Here is an 18869-nt window from a genome sequence, read left to right as displayed (position 1 = left end):
GGAGTTTTATTATTATGTTTTTTAATCTTAGAAGCAATAGGAAGAAAAAAATTTTAAAGTGAACAACAGAGAACAAATAGAGATTGAGAAGGGAAAAACAGCAAAGTGGGGGGGGGGGCTTTGAAACTGAACTAAACTAAACTAATGATTTTAGTTCTGAACATGTTGAGTTTGAAACGTCTCTGGGACATCTAGTTAGAAGTTATTATGAGGTAGCTGATGATGCAGTGATGATAAAATGTTTAATAATCAGCCATCCAGAGAGAAAAAAATGTGCAGACAAGTTTAATTTGCATTATTAACTTTTAAATTATTTAATTATTATTATTAATTGTATTATACAATAATGTTGTTGGCATTATTATATAAGAATATTGTTTTGAGAATATATTATATTGCTAATAATTATTGTCATTAATTATTAATCACATAACTTAGTCATTTTTTTACATTACCTTCTTAAGTCTGGGCACTCAACCAGATGATAAATCAAACGCTGATTTGTGTAGCAGATTTCTGGGGTATAAATGTTCACACACTGGACATTTAACAAGTGGCTCTCTCAAGCCCAATTCAAGCTGACTCCAGTGTATCCCAGTCCTATCTGTTATCACCAAGAAGTTGTAGTGGATAGAGTTTTTGCCTTGGAATCAGGTAGATCTGAGCTTAGATTCTATCTCAGATATTTACTAGTGTGACCCCAAGCAAAACACTTCAACTCTCTGGCCCTCAGCTTTCCTCACCTGTAAAATGAAGGGTCTGGACTTGATCCCTAAAGTCATTTCCAACTTTAAATCTATGATCTTATGTTTGATCTCAAAGACTTTTTTATTACCTTCCTTCCATCCTACTGGTACATGAGGTATGAGGAGCACCCACACCCACCATGCCAGAGTAGCTTTCTTTTAGGGTTCGGGGGAGGCAATAATAAAGACCCAAGTGTCTGAGGTTCTTAGTCTTCATAGGGATGAGTGGTGAATAGCTTGGAAAAAGAGAAGAATTCTTCCTCATACCCCTGGATCTATCTATCTATCTATCTATCTATCTATCTATCTATCTATCTATCTATCTATATCTATATCTATATCTATATCTATATCTATATTTTTGGCTATGCATGGTGATGGGCCATAAATCTTGATTTAATCCATTTCTATAAACATTGTCTCCCTCTGGTTGAAATCTGTTGGGTGAAAATTTATTTTCTTTTTCAAAAAGGAAAAAATATAGATCAGGAGAAAAGTTATGGGATATAAATTAGGGGCAGTATGTGGGGAAAAGGCTAAACCTGGAATCTCATGTTCTTTTTAAAAAGATACATATAATTATTTATTTATTGCTAGGCTTAAGCATAAAGTGAATTTTCATATATAAATCAAAACATGCCATCCCCCCAAAATAGCACTGCAAATAAAACATTGAATTCTACTTTATACCATTTTCTTTAAATGTATAATTCTATTTTCATTTTAAAGCAGTTCTGCTTGTTATGTTATTAGCTGAATAGTTGAACTTCCTTTATGTGAATTTAAGACATCATCATTATTATTACATTTTAAATTAATTCTGCCTTTCATCAATCTCCCTTTCTTCCTCCTAATTAAAAAACACAAAGAGGCAGGGGGTGAAGGAGTTTAACACAATCAAAATTAATCCACACAGTAACCTCACTTAAAAATGAATGTTCCCTTTTCCATCTTGTATCTGAATAAGTATTATACCTCTAGAGTATTTCCAAATTTTCTGGAGACATGAGTGTTTGATTGCATTCATTAATTCCAAAGTTGTTTCTTTTCACATTTTTTTGTGGGACTTCTTTAAATTCTTCTGGTTCTGCTTATTTCATTTTGTATCAGTTCATACCACGTAGGATTCTGTGAAATCACTTTTCATCGTTTCATTTCTAAATTTCTCTGAAATCTGTGCTTATATTCCAAACTGCTTACTCTGTTCTGAAGACTGAGGTTCTACTGAGTTATTTATTAGATGTATGAGATGGGCAAAGTAATCAGTGGGTCAAACAAGCATTTATTAAGCACCTACTATGCACCAGGCTCTGTGCTAAGTGCTGGGAATACAAGTACAAAGAATTAAATAATTTCTGCTTCCTAGGAGTTTTCATTCTAATGGGAAGACATACAAAAAGGCATACAAAAGAAATAAGAAGTAAATAAAAGCAGAAAAATGCAGAACGCTGAAATATGAAGGAATTAGAAAGGACCTAAGTATCTTATAGGTATCGAGAAAGGTTCCATACCAAAAGTCCTGCTTGAATTGTCCCTTCTGGGAGGAGGAAGAGGGCACAGGGGGATATACTATACTTGGGTCAGCTAACATTCCAAAGAGACTGGAAAGATATGTTGGGGCCAGATTGAGAAGCCCTTTAAAATCTGAACAGGAGTTATTATTATTATTATTATTAAATCTTAGAAACAATAGTGAGAAAAAAATAAAAATTACAAGGCAGAGGAAAAAAATTAGAAGGAAGCATAGAAAAGCAGGGAGGTTTTGAAAATGTGGTGTAACATTGATTACATGGTTTAAAAAAAACCTATAAATGGAATTTTATGATTTAACATTGAATACTCATGTTGTGCGTGTACATGGAAATGTTCTTTTTTTGCCTTTTTCAAAATGACAATGAATAAATGCATACATTTATTTCAAAATATTAAAAAAAAAGAGCCAATGATATTGATGGAGTAGGGGGGTGGTATGGTCCAGAGCTGTACTTAAGGGAAACAACTTTGACAGCAGAATGTAAGGTGATGAGAAACTGGAAACAAGGAGATGGAGTAAGGTTGTTGTAATAATCTATGTAAGATTAATGAAAGACTGAATTAGCATGGTAGACGTGTGAGTAGAGAGAAGGGTCAGATATGGTTGATACTGTGAAGATAGAATTTATTGGAATGAAGAAGGTTGAAGAATTAAAGACATTTCTAAGGTTATGAACCTGGAAGACTGGAAGATGGTGGTGCCTTTGACAGAAATAGGAAGCCTGGAAGAGGGGAAGGTTTGGAGGGAACAGTATTGAGTTTGAGATGTCTCTGGGACATGCAGTTAGAAGTACCCATGAGTGGGGAGTTAAGCCAGCGCTCAGGAGGGTGCCATATTTCAGTCACTTCTGGCTGGGATTACTCACTGTTCCATTGTCTTCTTCTATGATGGTATACTTATTATCCCCTTTTAACAGACGAGGAAACTGAAACAAACAGAGGTTAAGCGATTTACTTAATATTACACAGTTTTTAAGTAACTAGGTCTTCCTGACCAGGACTCTATTCATTGCACCATCTAGTTGTCTATTTCTTTTCTAATTTAGCTTCATTGATTTTATTTGTGTAAAAAATTTCAGTTTTAGGTAATCAATGGCTATTTTCTCCAGGGATATGGCTCAAATGGGAATGTCTAGAGAGGAGGGTGGCGGGAGTAGTGAGAGACATGATGGGTGAAGAACTGTGTCTCCTGCTTCTTGTTCTTCAGGGAATGCTTGGGGGCCCGGGACCCCTACTGTGGCTGGGATGGGAAGCAACAACGCTGCAGCACCTTGGAAGACAGTGCCAACATGAGCCTCTGGATTCAGAATATCACAACTTGTCCAGTGAGGAGCCTTCTCCCCTACCTATGACCCCGGTTCTCCCCAACCCAACTAAGTGCATGACCTTCATGACCTGAGCCATCACTCTGGATCTGCCCTTTGACTCTTCCTCCCTTCCCCCTCAATCTCCCTTTCCCCATACTTAGTACAGGACCCAGAGTCCCACTGTTTCTTTGTAGGTGCGGAACCTAACATGGGATGGGGGCTTTGGGCCTTGGTCTCCGTGGCAACCCTGTGAACATGTGGATGGAGATAATTCAGGCTCCTGCCAGTGCCGAGCTAGAGCCTGTGACTCCCCCCGTCCCCGCTGTGGGGGGCGAGCCTGCCCTGGACCTACCATCCATGTTGCCAACTGCTCCAGGTGTGTAGGAGACATGAAGTCTTCCCCTGGGAGGCTGCCCCAGGACTCTGAAGTTGGGGAGTGACTCAGTCCTAATGGGAGTATGATGGTGAGCGAAGCCCGCTGGGGGCTTGCTTCAGGCTGAGTTTTCTTGCAAACAGAGAGTTTTCCATGCAAAAAAAGGGGGTGTGTTTCACAATAGGCTATCTCATCCACTTTGTCTGTTTTTGTATTATATGTTGTCCAAATACTATTGTCCCATTTTATAGATGAGAAAACTGAGACAGAGAGATTCAGTGACTTGTCTATAGCCACATAAAGATAATAAGTCTCAAAGCTTGCATTTGAACCCAAATTCCTAACTCTAGACCCAGGGATATTTTTCCTACATCATGCTGTTTCTTATAGTATAAAATTGTTTGGGAAGTAAAGCTGGACTTCCTTAAGGAGGAATCTTGGTCAAGCTTTACTGATCTGATGGATTGCCCTTTTCCACCATAAGGGATACTTCTTTCTAAAAACCTTGGATAGGCGTTGTGGTCACAAAAGTCCCCAGTGCTACTAAAGCCAGGTGGGAATCTAATTGGGAAATGTCTAACAAAATAAATATTTTGCACTGGGGATGTAAGTAAAAGGAATTCTTGCATTCTAATGATAGAAACAATGTCTCTGCCTAGGATTTTGATGACTAAAATGTATCCTTTTGTTTCCACCAGAAATGGGGCATGGACCCCGTGGTCACCTTGGGCTTTGTGCAGCACCTCCTGTGGAATTGGCTTCCAGGTCCGACAGCGGAGCTGCAGCAATCCTGCCCCCCGACATGGTGGCCGAATCTGTGTGGGCAAGAGTCGGGAGGAGCGGTGAGTGAGAGAGGGACAGAGCTCAGTTATTCAAGTTGCTCAAGGCTTGGATGGAGAATTCTTGGAATTGGTGGAAGCTTCCAGATCCTAGAATGAAAAGAAGGAAGGGAGGAAGGGAGGAAGGGAGGGAGGAAGGGAAGAAGGAAGGGAGGAAGGAAGGAAAGAAGGGAGGGAGGGAGGGAGGGAGGAAGGAAGGAAAGAAGGAAGGAAGGAAGGAAGGAAGGAAGGAAGGAAGGAAGGAAGGAAGGAAGGAAGGAAGGAAGGAAGGAAGGAAGGAAGGAAGGAAGGAAGGAAGGAAGATAGAAAAAGGAGTAAAGTAGGGAGAGAAGAAAAGGAGGGAGAAAAGGGAGAGAAGGAAGAGAGAGAGAGGAAAATAGAGAGGAGGAGGGAAGTAGAAGGAAAGTAAGAAGGAAGGACTTATTAAAATGCCTATCTTGTGTCAGGCACTGTCCTAAGTGCTTTATAAATATTTAATCTTTACACTATTCCCTGGGAGAGAAAGGCTAGTATTTATTATCTTCTCTTTTCAGTTGAGGAATTTGAGACAATAGAGGAGATGTGATTTCTTCAGGGTCACACAGACAGGAAGTATCTGAAGCTGAATTTGAACTTGTCTCCCTGATTCTAGGTCCCCCTCTCTGCCCTATGCCACATTGTTGCCCAGCGCTCTGCAGTACCTGCTTCCTACCTGACTTTGAGTAGTTTCTTTTATCCCTGTCACCCCCAGTGTCATGGGTTGTCTCTCACTGGGGACTAAATGCCTCTACCAAACCTGTCCGCAGGTTCTGCAATGAGAATAGCCCCTGCCCTGTTCCCATCTTCTGGGCCTCTTGGGGCTCCTGGAGCAAATGCAGCAGCAACTGTGGGGGTGGCGTCCACTCCAGGCACCGAACCTGTGAAAATGGGAATTCCTGCCCAGGTTGTAGTGTGGTAAGTGGGGGAAGATGGACTGGGAAAGGAGAAGGAGTAAGGTTCAGGATACATAGCATCATAGACTCAAACTCAGGATCGGAAGGGACCTTATGGATCAGCTAGTCAAACTCCTCTTTTTTCTTCTTTTTTTAAGTTTTATTAGTGTTCTTTTCTCTTTTTTTTCCTAAACACTTTCACTTCCAAGTGAATCCTTCCCACCCCATATTCCAATCCACCCTTAGCCCTTTCATCCTTCCCTCTTTCCAGGGCAATAGAATATCATCAGTACCATGTAACAGAAAAAACTCATACACTGGCCACATGTGAAACTGGATGCCTCATTCCTCCCCTGTAACCTCCCACCTGTCTGCCAAGTGCACCTTCAGTACTCTGAAGTCATTGCTGAATAATTCGATTTCTGAAGTCTTTCATTATTTTTCCTTCTCATTTTGGGACCACCATGGAAATTTTTCTCCAGGATTTGCTTCCTTTTCTCTGCATCTATTCATCCCAGGTCATTTTGTGAAAGGTCTCATTATTTCACAGGCTGAACTCTGAGGAAGGGAATGTTACATGGGTAGTCTTCAGCAGAGCCAGGAGTAGAGCTTGGGGCTCCTCACTCTTGGTCCATGATTTAAGGTTGTGCTTCCCGTGTGACAGCATCCCTTCTTCTCGTCCTCGGGCAGGAGTACAAGACCTGTAACCCCGAGAGCTGCCCAGAGGTACGAAGGAACACCCCATGGACACCATGGCTCCCGGTGAATGTGACCCAGGGAGGGGCCCGCCAAGAGCAGCGATTCCGCTTCACGTGCCGGGCCCCGCTCCCGGACCCTCACGGCCTTCAGTTTGGGAGGAAGAGGACGGAGACCCGATCTTGCCCTGCCGATGGCTCTGGCGCCTGCGACACTGATGGTGCAGCCCGGTTCCCTCCTCTAGACCAGGGCTTCTCCCTCCAGGGATAAAGGGGTGGACAGTTTCTTTAGGGTGGGGAAGCCTGGGGGGAATGAGTTACAGATGGTCAGCCCCGTCATTGTGATAGAGATCTTGACCGGATCTCTCATCTCAGATTAGGATGGGGAGGGGAGGTCAGTATGATGATCATATGGAGCTTTGGTTGACATGACCCCCTCCCTTTGTGACCCTAACTCTTTCCTCCTAGCCCTAGTAGAAGATCTCCTTCGGAGTGGAAATAATGCCCCCCATGTGGTGAGTGGGGGCTGGGCAGCCTGGGGACCTTGGTCATCCTGTTCTCGAGATTGTGAATTAGGTTTCCGAACTCGGAAGAGAACCTGCACAAACCCAGAACCTCGAAACGGGGGCCTGCCCTGCGTGGGGGATGTCACCGAATATCAAGACTGCAACGCCCAGCCCTGCCCAGGTAATCCTCTCCCTCTCCTGGACAATGCCCATCAACTTCCCTTTCCCACAATCCGTAATCAGGCTCTTTATGAACCAGGATCAGTCTTGCACTTACTCTGTGCTAGGGACAGAAGGAAAAGCAAAAACACAAAACCTGCCCCTGTCCTCAAGGAGCTTACATACTGAGAGTGGCGGTGACAATTAAATAAGTAGGCACATACAAGATACCTACAGAGTGGAAGCCAGGTCATTTTAGAGAAGGGCCAAGTACCTCAAGGAACTGGGAAGGTCTCCTGCAAAAAGTGGCTTTTGAGCTGAGTATGAAGGAAGAAGAGATACAGGTGATAAAGGAAAACATTCTTGGTATAGGGGACACGCCTGTGCAAAGATGTGGAGGTGAGAAATGTTGAAAGTGGCAAAGAAGCAGCCAGTACTGGCGGAAAGATTGAAGAAGAGCAAGAGTAGGATGAGCGGGGGCTATCTATTAGAGTAAACAGAAGGGAATAGAATCAAAAGTCCATGGAGTGTATACATATATTGTATGTAATTTATACTCTAACATATTTAACATGTATTGGTCAACCTGCCATCTGGAGGGGAGGAGGAGGGGGAAAATTGGAACAAAAGGTTTGGCAATTGTCAATGTTGTAAAATTACCCATGCATATATCTGGTAAATAAAAACTATTAAAAAAAAAGTCCATGGAGGAGTGACCTTGGCAAGATGGTGATAGATGAGAAGAGGGATTCTTAGTACATGACTTCATAATTTTTTCAGTGACCTAAGCAGCAAGGTTCTTAGCTGACATTTCCCCCATTTATACCTTATTATTTAGATATATTGGGACATTTTTCTAACCTAGCTCTATACATGGGGCCATTTTTCTTGGGTCCAAGTGAGTGAGAGGAGTGGTCATCTAAAAGGGATCATGGAATGGATGAAATAAGATGAGGGAGCCTGATAAAGCGGGGAAAGGAATTAAATTATTAGAGTCAAAGGATTTTAGAACAAATCCCGATTTTGCCATTTAGGACCTATATAACTTTAGACAAATCCATTTATTCTCTCTGTACCTCAGTTTCCCCATCTGTAAAATAAAGAGGTTGAACTAGATGATCTCTAAAATTCATTCCACTTCTGAATCTATGATGCTACTAATCCCACGTAGTATAGATTCTCCTCCATTCCCAAGTTCTTTCTCCCCAGCATTTGTTCTCTCTCAACTTGCAGTACGAGGCGCTTGGTCATGCTGGACTCCATGGTCCTCATGCTCAGCCTCCTGTGGGGGAGGTCACTATCAGCGAACACGTTCATGCACCAGTCCTGCCCCTTCTCCTGGTGAAGATATCTGCATTGGGTTGCATACGGAGGAAGCACTTTGTGCTACCCAGTCCTGCCCAGGTAATAACCCTGGGGGTAATAGAAAGATGGAGGGATGGATGATAAAGGGAAGTCAACATCACCATCAGACCATGTCTGAGCCCCCATTTCAACCATTTTGTGCAGATAGCATAACAAGAAGTTTGGTTATCTAGACCTTTCATTCATTTTTTAAATTTGTTTCTTCATTCAAAATATATTAAGTGCTTATTAGGTGCCAAAAATATTGAAAAAAATTTAATTATTTTAAGAGATTACAGGTCAGAGTTTATAATAACAAGGTGGGTATAGAAGCAGAGAATGAAGGAAGATCTGGGTTAGAGTTCAGAATGTTCAAAAAACATGGTGACCCAGGCCTTTCCCCCAGGTGGCTGGTCATTGTGGGCTGAGTGGAGTGTGTGTGGTGAGGATGGAACCCAGAGCCGGAGCCGTAACTGTGAGGAACTTGACTCTGGGACCGCCGCCTGCCTTGGCAATGGCAGCCAGATCCGGACCTGCCCATACAGTGAGATCCCTGGTACAGATGCCTACCCCCTTCCAAGACCCCAGATCCCTCTATACCAGATTGTCTTTCCCCTGGAGATTATTTACTCTGCAAGGGCAGTGCTATGGGATCAGAATGGAGGCTGGGACATATCCAGAGAAAGGATCCCTTAAACCCCACACAGCCTCATCCAAGAGAATGGGGGAGGAAGGAGTGGGAGAAATCCAAGCATCCTGCATCCCCATCAAATATGCTCTGGACGACAATCCTTCCTTTAGACGGCAGAAGGGTTCGATTATCCCAGAGCAGCAGAGGTAGCTCCCCTGCCCAAGACCACAAGCTAGAATGATTCCCAGTGACCCTCCCAGCCATTCCCCCCTGAGCATCACTCTTCACCCCCAATGCCCCTCCAATTTTGTTCTTGTAGTGATCCTGCCTGCTTCCAGCATTGATGACGCCACCAGCTGTGCAGGTAATAATTTTAACAATACCATAGTAAGAACTATCTGACTTAGATCTTGCCTCCGTCCCAATATCAAATTTTACTCTTCAAACATGGATTCTCCCAGCTCAGAGCATCTGAGACTTGGTGGAGGGAGTAGAGTAAGGTTTGATATTGTGTTCCTGCCAAGCCTGACTTTCCTGACTGAGGAATGTCCTCTGAGATTGGAGGAGTGGGAAGGGATGAGTGGCATGGGTGTCCCCCCAACCATGCTGGGCCCACCGCCAGCCCCACTTGGCGGCAGCCATTATATCTGGCTTCTTCTTAAAAGATTTTTGTCCTGAGTGCCTTCTGTCCAACCCCTAAACTCTCTCGCCCCAGCAAAGACACCCTCCTCTGTGCCCTCACTCTAATGAGACTCCACAAGTTCCCCTGATCCGCTATAGCTCACCCCTCCCCTATTAAGTTTGTTCCCCACCCTCTTGCCTCTTATACCTTGCCCTTCCCCATCCTTGAAAGCCCTTCAGGAGCATTTGAAGAGACTCTGTTACCTTTTTCTCCGCTGCTCCCCCCACATATTCCCTGCTTTCCTCTCCCATGCAGGATTCAGCCTTATCCATTTGGTGGCTACTGGTGTTTCCTGCTTCTTGGGCTCAGGCCTCCTGACATTTGCTGTTTACCTGTCCTGCCAACGCTGCCAGCGGCAGACCCAGGAGTCCACTCTTGTGCACCCCACCACCCCCAACCACCTGAACTACAAGACTGGCGGTGGGGGCACCCCCAAGAACGAGAAGTACACACCCATGGAATTCAAGGTGGGGAGAAAAAGAAAACTCTTCTTTGAGTGGGGCAATAAAGAGCCAAGGAGAGGATCCCAGTTTTGGTTTATGCTTAACAAGACGAATTGTCTCCTTTGAGTGGGATCATGGCAGAGTGAAAAGAGGGAGCTTTGGAAACCAGAAGACCTGGATTCAAGTTTCAGCTCTGCCATGATAACCTTACGACCTTGGGATTCTGAGGTCCAAAGGAACCTTCTCTAGATCTGTTTCCTCATCTGTAAAAAGAAAAGGAAAGAAATTAAAAAAAAAAAAGGAAATTGGCCTAGATGGTCACCGAAGTCCCAGCTCTGAATCTATGATCTGTGAATTGGTGGCAGAGAGTAGTAAGAGGGTTGTATTCCCCAGAATCACAGATACTCACAGGTGTTACAAAAAGATTTAACATACATTCATAAATTTTCAAAGACACAGACACACACATTGTGGTAGAACTGATGGGGTTAGGAAGGAAGGAACCAAAGCAGGTATGTATGCCGGAGAGTATTAGGGCTTTACGGATATTGCTAAATGATTCCTCACTACTACCTTAGGAGGTAGGTGCTATTATTATCCCTATTATACAGTTGAGGGAATGTCTGATTAAGGGATTATGAGATTCATTTCACTCCTGCAATAAGCCACCAATATTAGTTTAATAAGGTAGTTTAATGATTAATAAGATAGATTAATGATCATAATAACAGTGGAATAGTACAATTACAACAACACAATAGTAATATTATAAAGATAAGCAAAATAGCAAAGAGAAAAAAGAAAAGTAACAATATGGAGGAAAAAAAAACAAAAACACATCAATTCGGAGAAGCACTGACTCCTGAGCCAAATAGCTGGCGAGTCCTGGGTCACAGCTTTCAGAGGAAGGTCCCATGGGCGAGATTCCAAGGAGACCCTGTTCTAAAGGATTACATATGACTTTAGACAAAGAAGGCGCAGTGCCAGGGAAGAAAGCTCGCGGCTGAACTATCCCGGACCCCTGCCCTGGGGAGGAGGGTAGCCTGCCCCCTCATGAGGCTCTTGTGGGCTGTTTATTTTCAGTGAACCGGCTAGGTTCTCGAAGACTGATTACTCAAGAGGTTTTGACCTTGAAGAACTGGCCTGGTGCCTCAGGGTTACACAAGGTCGATCACATCTCCAGGCTTAGGTTCATTTTTAAGGCAAATCTGAGCAGAGCCTGCCCTGAGACATGGAGGAGCTTCTGTACAATGTATTTACCACCGGGGGACGACAGAGGCAGGTGTACTAGGTGTCAGATCAGGAATGGAGAAAGTGGAGTGCCTTCTCCTTTCAGCCATTGCCTAGCTGAGGTGCCGGCTGCCTGCCTGCCTCCAGAAAATGGGTTTCCCTGAGAATTGGTTGTTGTTTAGTCCCCTTACCCTCACTGTCTGTTCCCTCAGTCCACCCCTGGGCCCTCATCTCCCCTCATCCTGCTTCCTCATCCCTGTTTCTCCTGCTTTGCACCCATTCCCCTTGGTCTTGTCTCTTCGCCCTTTCTCCCGGGCTCAGCTCCTGTCCTCCAGCCTCATCCCCCAGGTCTGCGGTCTCAACCTCCCTAGCTCCCCAGGACCCACCCTCCCAGTCCTCCGAGCCCCTAATTCTCATCTCGTTCCTTTGTCGCCCCTTCTCAGCTGATTGCCGTCTCTCTTTCCTTCTCCTACAGACACTGAACAAAAACAACTTAATCCCTGACGACAGGGCCAACTTCTACCCACTGCAGCAGACCAATGTGTACACGACGACCTACTACCCCAGCTCCCTGGGCAAACACAGCTTCCGCCCGGAGGCCTCCCCAGGACAACGATGCTTCACCAATAGCTGATGATACCGCCCCTCCGGGGGATGGGCCTTCAGGCGCCTCGCCGTCCTGGGTCCCTAATGGGGTGGACCGTGCGATTTGTTGGTTTTCTTCTTGACCACCAGCACTCCCCAGCCTTGGGGCCCTGCCCGATGAGCCCTGGGACTAGAACACTCCCTCAGTGGGGAGGGGAAGGCTTCTAAAACTAGAGTTCTCTGGTTAGAGGTGATCATGGAGGGAGAGGGTCAGCATTTTGGCTGGCCTGGGCTGTGTGACCTCCCAACTTAGCCCACAGGTTTTGCAGCTGTTCCCTTTTCCCTACTTACCTACTCACTATCATTCAGCTACATGCTGGACAATGGACCCACTAAGGATGTGAGGAATTTGGGGAGTTGAGAATGGGAAGAGGTGGGATATTTTGATTTTAGCTGAAATGGCTCTTCCTCTGGCCAGTACTGAAATGAAGGGGTTGCATCCTCCATATTTCTCTACATCAGGAAACAACCCCCACTCCCAGCCACAACTAGTTCTACTTTGGAAAAGAAATGAAAAAAATATATATAAATATATCTATGTATCCCATGGCCCCCCCAAAATTAGGTTCCTCAGCCTAGAGCTGGGCCACAGGAGACCATAAGCCAAGGTTGAGCCTCTGTTGTGGGGTCAGCTATCAGCTTCTGCCTGTGGACACTCACCTCAGCAGATCGGCCGTTTTCCTGAATATCCATCTCTGGGAGAGAGCCTGGTGCCCAGGTCCAGCACAGGCCGTGGCCTTGCTTCTCCAAGTGTGGGAAGGTGGTGATTTAGAAGAAGAGAGGAAGGGTCCCAGCCTCAACCAGACAAGACGCTGACGGCCCCTCTGGGGAACATCTTCCACTTGCTGCTCATCAGAGTGTCAGGCAGAGTCCTGGGCATCTCAGCCTATTCTACATCCTTTCAAAATACACACGATGAACCTGCTACAGCAGTGACAGTGACAAGCTGTAGCTTTGTTAATTAAACATTATATCCAGCCTATAAATATAATTTTCTTTGCGTGTCATTTGTGTGTGTGTGAAGGGGGGAATGGATGGGATATTTGCCATTTCCAATGCCATTTGCATTGCACATTCATTTTCCAATATGACATAATAAACACAGGTCTCTGAGCAACTGGAGCTCAGTTTCTGATGGTCCATTAGTTAATCAAAATTTTATTAAGCAACTGCTGTGTGCCAGCCTCAGTGTTAGGTGCTAGGGATACAAAAAATATATATAAAATTATAGATTGGACACATACAAAATAGGGGTTGGGGACAGCTTAGAGAGAAAAGAGAAGTGACTCTTGCTACAGTCTGGAAGGATATCAAGACACCCTAAGATATGGAAAGGAGGAGGAAGTATATTCCAAGCTTGTGCAAAGTCATGGCGATAGAAAATGGATCATTTGTGAGCCAGTTTTCATGGCTTGTAAAGAGAGAATTAGGGCAGTGAGGTGGCTCCGTGGATAGAGCATTGAACCTAGAACCAGTCATGAAGAAGCCATGGCCCGTGTGAGATCCACATAAGCTCGAGTATGCAAAGCACTTCACATATTGTAGATATCAGTTATTAGTGATAACATTAAAAGTGATTACATCTGTACAGATGAAAAAATAGGTCTGGGGAGATTGTCTAAGGTCAGACAGCTGGGCAGTGGGCACACCCCTAATACAATCCAAATTTTTGACTCAAAATCCAGTTTTTTCCTTCTGCTGATCTACAACAGTTTTAGTAAAGGACTATGACTGAGGGGAAGAGCAACTGGGAATACACAGAACAGTGGATATATATGTGTGTGTATGTGTGTGTATATACATATATATGTGTGTATGTATCCAATGGCCCCAAACAATTTACGTTTCTCAGCCTAGAACTAGGCCACAGGAAACCAAAATCCACTGGGAACAAAGATGAAGGGGAACTGGTCCCATAAATCCAGAAGGATTTGTGCTAAATGTGGGCAAGTACCCCTAACAAGAGCATGTGAGATAATAAAATAAGCAATGATGGCGTTTCCTGAGGTTTCTGGGAATTTCAGAAAAGATTCTGGGGAGGCAAAATGTGTGAGCTGATAACGATTTAACAACCGCCCCTTAAAAAGGGCAAAACCACATATAATTATTTCTTGGAGGCAATCTGGGTTAAGTGACTTGCTAGAATGTGACAGAGGCTGGATTTGAATTCTGGTCTTTCTGACACCAGGATACTATCTAGCTGTCCCTACATTGAAATTTAATGTGCAATATTTACAATTTCTCTATCATTTTTAAAGTCTAAACAAGCAACAAAACAATGAATCAAGCCCCGATTTGTAGCATTCACCAATTAATGGGTTGTAAAAGCTCACAATGAAAATTTAATAATTAGCTCTGTACAGGCTGGCACCAGCACATCCCTGGTCTCCTGAGCCTTGTAACTCCCTCAGAAAGAAATGATTGGTCTATTCTAAGAATTCAACCTCCTTTTTTTCCAATAGTATTTTATTCTTCTAAATATATGTAAAGAGAGTTTTCAATACTTATTTTGTAAAATTTTTGTTCTAAATTTTCCTCCCTCCCTGCCTTACCTTCCATCCTCCCCAAGGCAGCAAGCAATCTGATATAGAATATGTGTGATCCTTTTAAATATGTTTCCATATTTGTCATATTGTACAAGAAAAATCAAATCAAAATGGGAAAAAACTATGAGAAAGAAATAAACAGGTGAAAAAACTATTCTTCAATCCATATTCAATTTCTATAATTCTCTCTCTCTGAAGGTGATTGGTATTTTTCATCCAAGATCTATTGAAATTGCCTTGAATCATCACATTGTTGAAAAGAACCAAGTCCATCACAGTTGATCAATATGTAATCTTCTTGTTGCTGTATACAACTTCACTTAACATCAACTCATGTAGGTCTTTCCAAGCTTTTCTGAAGCCAGTCTGCTCATCATTTCTTACAGAACAATAATATTCCATTACATTGGCAATCTTCTTTTTTAACCTATGGTCTGTCCTGTGAATCAGAAAGTACTCTAATAAAGAAGAGAGAGCCCATAAGTCAGTGGTATCACTCGTTTCTTTATGGCCCCTCCACAGCCAAACAAGGAAGGGCTTGGAGAAGACCCTACAGGTTCACCAATGTCATTGGTTCTATGATTGATGCTAAATTAATAGTTGAGATTTGTATTTTCTTTACCACTCTATCCCTAAGCCCCCTTCACCAATGAAGCTACTCTCTCCAAGGTAACCAGTTACTACTGTTCATGATATTGCCTCCATCCTCAGGTTCCTGATCTCTGCCAAATCACATAATTGGTCCAGCACAAATCTCCCCCTCTCCTCTGGACATCTTCTTCACTGATTTTTAGGAAGACAAAAAATTGAATAATGTGTTTTACTGGTTAATGTTACTTAACTATTTTTAAAAAGTTACATTTCTGATCATAAGAACAGAAGGAGAACAGGCAAATCTTTTATCTCAGTTAAAGAGACTTACAATTTATGTCACATAGATTGCATGACATAAATGCAATCCCTTCAAATTCTCCTTATTCTCTACAGTTCTTTCTTTGTCTTCTTTCCCCTTCCCAGTTCTTAAACTATAATCAAAGACAACTCTAAAGTATGACTGGGTTGGAGCTGTTTGTTTTTTTTGTTTGTTTTGTTTTGTAGGCAGGGAGAAGAGAATCAAGTTACTTTTAATACCAACTACTGGAGGTATGCAAGTGAATCAGAATTGCAATAGATTGAAATAAATAGTTTTAATGGATCTGGAGCAGCTAGGTGGCGCAGTGGATAGAGCACCAGCCTTGAATTCAGGAGGACCTGAGTTCAAATCTGGTCTCAGACACTTAACACTTCCTAGCTGTGTGACTCTGGGCAAGTCACTTGACCCCATCCTCAGGGGAAAAAAAATAAGGAATAGTTTTAATGGATCTCAGGAATATCTTTGAACAGTGGTCCATAGCATCCAAAAATTAGACCTCAGAGGGACCAGGTTTGGAGAACATATAACCCACCCTCCCCATTTCATGCATAAGGAAACTGAGTTCACCTTACCCCAGATTAACTGAATGGCCCAAGGTTATCTAGGTAGAAAATGAGAACTGAGATTTTGATTTTGGATCTCAAATTCCAAATCTTGTGATCTTTCTATGAGATAGTGCTGCCAACAATAACTACAACCATGAAACTCTGTAAATTTCGAATATGCAGCCCTGCCCTATTGATGTGAACTCTTCCCTTGTCCAGAAATGACTCCATCATGAGATTATCAACCATACAATACACAAAAGAGTCAGCATTCCCAGACTATCTTATTACCATAGTTAAGGCAATCATAAGGTGAACTCCATCAACTGAAATTGCATATAAAAAGGAAGCTAGTTCTCCTAGACTGCCTTGTTAGCATCTTTAAAAGAATTCTAAAATTTCAATACACATCCTTGTCAATCCCAAGATCCTGAATTTACTTCTTCCTTCTCTCTCTGAGCTATAAAACTGTTTGCAAAATCATCTTTGTGAATAAAAGTATCTTTTGGCAAAGAGAATGCCATTGTGATTTAGCCACATGTGCTGTGTGCCTTGCCTTTCAAATCAGGAATTGCTCTTCCGATCCTCATCACTATTCAACTGTCACCAAAGGAACATGAGAAGGGGACAGAAAATGGGGCTGGCTACTTCACATCAGCTTCCCTTCAAATCCAGGTGTTAGGCTGTCCTTGTGTGACCTGAATTTCCTTGGTTGCTCCTTTGTTGCTGTTGCTGTTTTAAATTTATTAATTAATGAGCATTTATCTTCTCACTACACTCCTGGTTGAATAGGAAAAAAAAATCAAAACAAAAACCCTGTGACAAATATTCATAGTCAAACAAAAGAAACACATTCCAAGTTGTCCTTACCTAAAAACATGTTTCATTTTGCATCTTGAATCCATCTCTTCTCTTGTCAAGAAGTAGATATCTTGCTTCATCATCAATCCTTTAGAATTATAGTTGGTCATTACAATGGTCACAATTCTTAAATGTTTCAAAATTGCTTGTCTTTACAAGCTAGGTGGTGCCATAGTGCACAGAAGCTGGACTTGCAATCAGCAAGACTCATCTTCCTGAGTTTAAATCTGGTCTCAGACCCTAAGCATATTACTTAACCTGATTTGCCTCAGTTTCTCTCATCTGTAAAATGGACTAGAGAAGGGATCGCAAATCACTATCTCTGCCAAGAGCATGCATGGGGTTACATGGGGTTACAAAAAATTGGATACTACTGTAAACAACTGAACAACTCAATGTTGTATAAATTGTTTTTCTAGTTTTATTCACTTAACTCTAAATCATTTCATAAGTCTTCCCAGGTTTTTCTAAGATTGCCCATTTTGTTATTTACAGTAGCCTATGATATTTTATCTAGCTTTTCCCTAGTTGATGCCCCCCCCAAAAAAGAGCTACCATCAATGTCTTGTACATATCTTTGTACGTATGAGTCTTTTTCCTCATCTTTTTTTTTATGACATAAATCTAGTTGAGATAGTTTGGGGACAAAAGGCAGGTTAGTGACTTTGATTTTTTATTTTTAAAAGTTAGGGTTTTATTATTTGTTTTTTTCATCATCTTCATTTGTAAATCTTTCCCTCCAGCTCCTCTTTGCAGGGAATTGTACCTTGTATAAACCAACAAGCAAACGAATGAATGTATATGAAAGAGAAAGAAAAAAGTCCTTCATTAAAACAAACCAATAGATCAATCAAATCTGACAGTTTCCTCAAAACTTGTTAAGCTTAAGACTAATTTTCTAATTAAGGTTGTTTTTATTAGTATCACTCATATACATTAGTGATAGTAATTATTTCTCTCCCCATCCCCCACTATGCACCTGATATCTATTGCCTCCTCAGATTCCACGTCCACTTTTCTGCTCTTCCCTCACTGCTTTCATTCCCTAGGAGAGTTCATACAATTTCTCAGTGATTTCAAAATACATGGTAACGACTCAATTCTCTGAGGTCCAGTTCTATGTCTGCAGCTGCTCAGGGCACAACTTCCCCTGGACATTTCACTTCACTCTTAATTCAGTTCCAAATCAAACTCTTCTAGTTCTACCAAACAACCATTTTCCTTTGTTAACCACTCCATTTCTGCCATCCAGGTCACTAATTAAGTGTTCTCTCAATCAGGCTGGATAGAATCCTGAAATTATTTTTCACTCTTCCCTCTTTCTATTGACTTATCCATATCATGTCAATCATCGAGGAGCCATTTTATCAGTTTTTTTGTCAAAATGCCTCTTGGATTCAAATCTTCCATTTCCATTTTATGGTCATTATTCTAATCCAATTTCTCATCATCCCACACTTTGTAGGACTGAAATAGCTTCCTACGTGCTCTCCTTTTCTCCAATCTCCTTTTTCTCTTTAAAAATATAAGTGGGGTGATGGTCTGAGATTGAAAATAATCTTTTGGCTTTTGCCCCTAGCTTTCCACTGTTGAAGCCCCTTCAATACATTCACATTCTTGCACCACAACTCCCCTTGTGACTCAAGATAAGGGAAGAGCCAGGTTGCAAGTCCTTGAAAGACCTCGCTTCCCCTTTGGACCCCCCCCTCCTTTTCCTTGTTGAGCAAACATCTCTGTTTCATACTTTCTTATTATTGGGAAAGTTCTTGAGTAAGCTCTGAAGCCCAGGCAATGTGAGGAAGACTCCGCTTTAGATCTATATATAAACTTACTGAGAACTGCTCTCCTTTGCACTCTCTTGCTGACATCACGTGTGTCCTTTTTCATGAGAAGGCAATAAATAAATGATTAATTGAAAGGAGGGAGTAATATAAACCACACAGTTTATGTTGTTGTCATT

The 18869-nt window shown here is 42.4% G+C and overlaps 1 protein-coding gene across 4 annotated transcripts in view; it reads left to right on the top strand.

Moving 5' to 3' along the window:
- SEMA5B (semaphorin 5B) overlaps positions 1 to 14967 on the top strand; it is a 202604-nt gene extending 187637 nt beyond the window's left edge. For all 4 annotated transcript variants that reach the window (XM_074301398.1, XM_074301400.1, XM_074301399.1 and 1 more), the window contains 11 exons: positions 3487 to 3604; positions 3781 to 3962; positions 4658 to 4801; positions 5584 to 5731; positions 6400 to 6625; positions 6873 to 7091; positions 8303 to 8473; positions 8820 to 8969; positions 9364 to 9408; positions 9982 to 10193; positions 11875 to 14967. In XM_074301398.1, coding sequence (XP_074157499.1) covers positions 3487 to 3604; positions 3781 to 3962; positions 4658 to 4801; positions 5584 to 5731; positions 6400 to 6625; positions 6873 to 7091; positions 8303 to 8473; positions 8820 to 8969; positions 9364 to 9408; positions 9982 to 10193; positions 11875 to 12033 — 1774 coding nt within the window. In that variant the 3' untranslated portion in view covers positions 12034 to 14967. The remainder of the gene's footprint in view (positions 1 to 3486; positions 3605 to 3780; positions 3963 to 4657; positions 4802 to 5583; positions 5732 to 6399; positions 6626 to 6872; positions 7092 to 8302; positions 8474 to 8819; positions 8970 to 9363; positions 9409 to 9981; positions 10194 to 11874) is intronic.
- Positions 14968 to 18869: the final 3902 nt, after the last annotated feature.

The sequence above is a fragment of the Sminthopsis crassicaudata genome, chromosome 3, assembly GCF_048593235.1.
Source record: "Sminthopsis crassicaudata isolate SCR6 chromosome 3, ASM4859323v1, whole genome shotgun sequence".
Taxonomy (NCBI): domain Eukaryota; kingdom Metazoa; phylum Chordata; class Mammalia; order Dasyuromorphia; family Dasyuridae; genus Sminthopsis; species Sminthopsis crassicaudata.
Note: the sequence above shows the minus strand (reverse complement) of the source record. Positions and strands in the feature narration are given on the sequence as shown.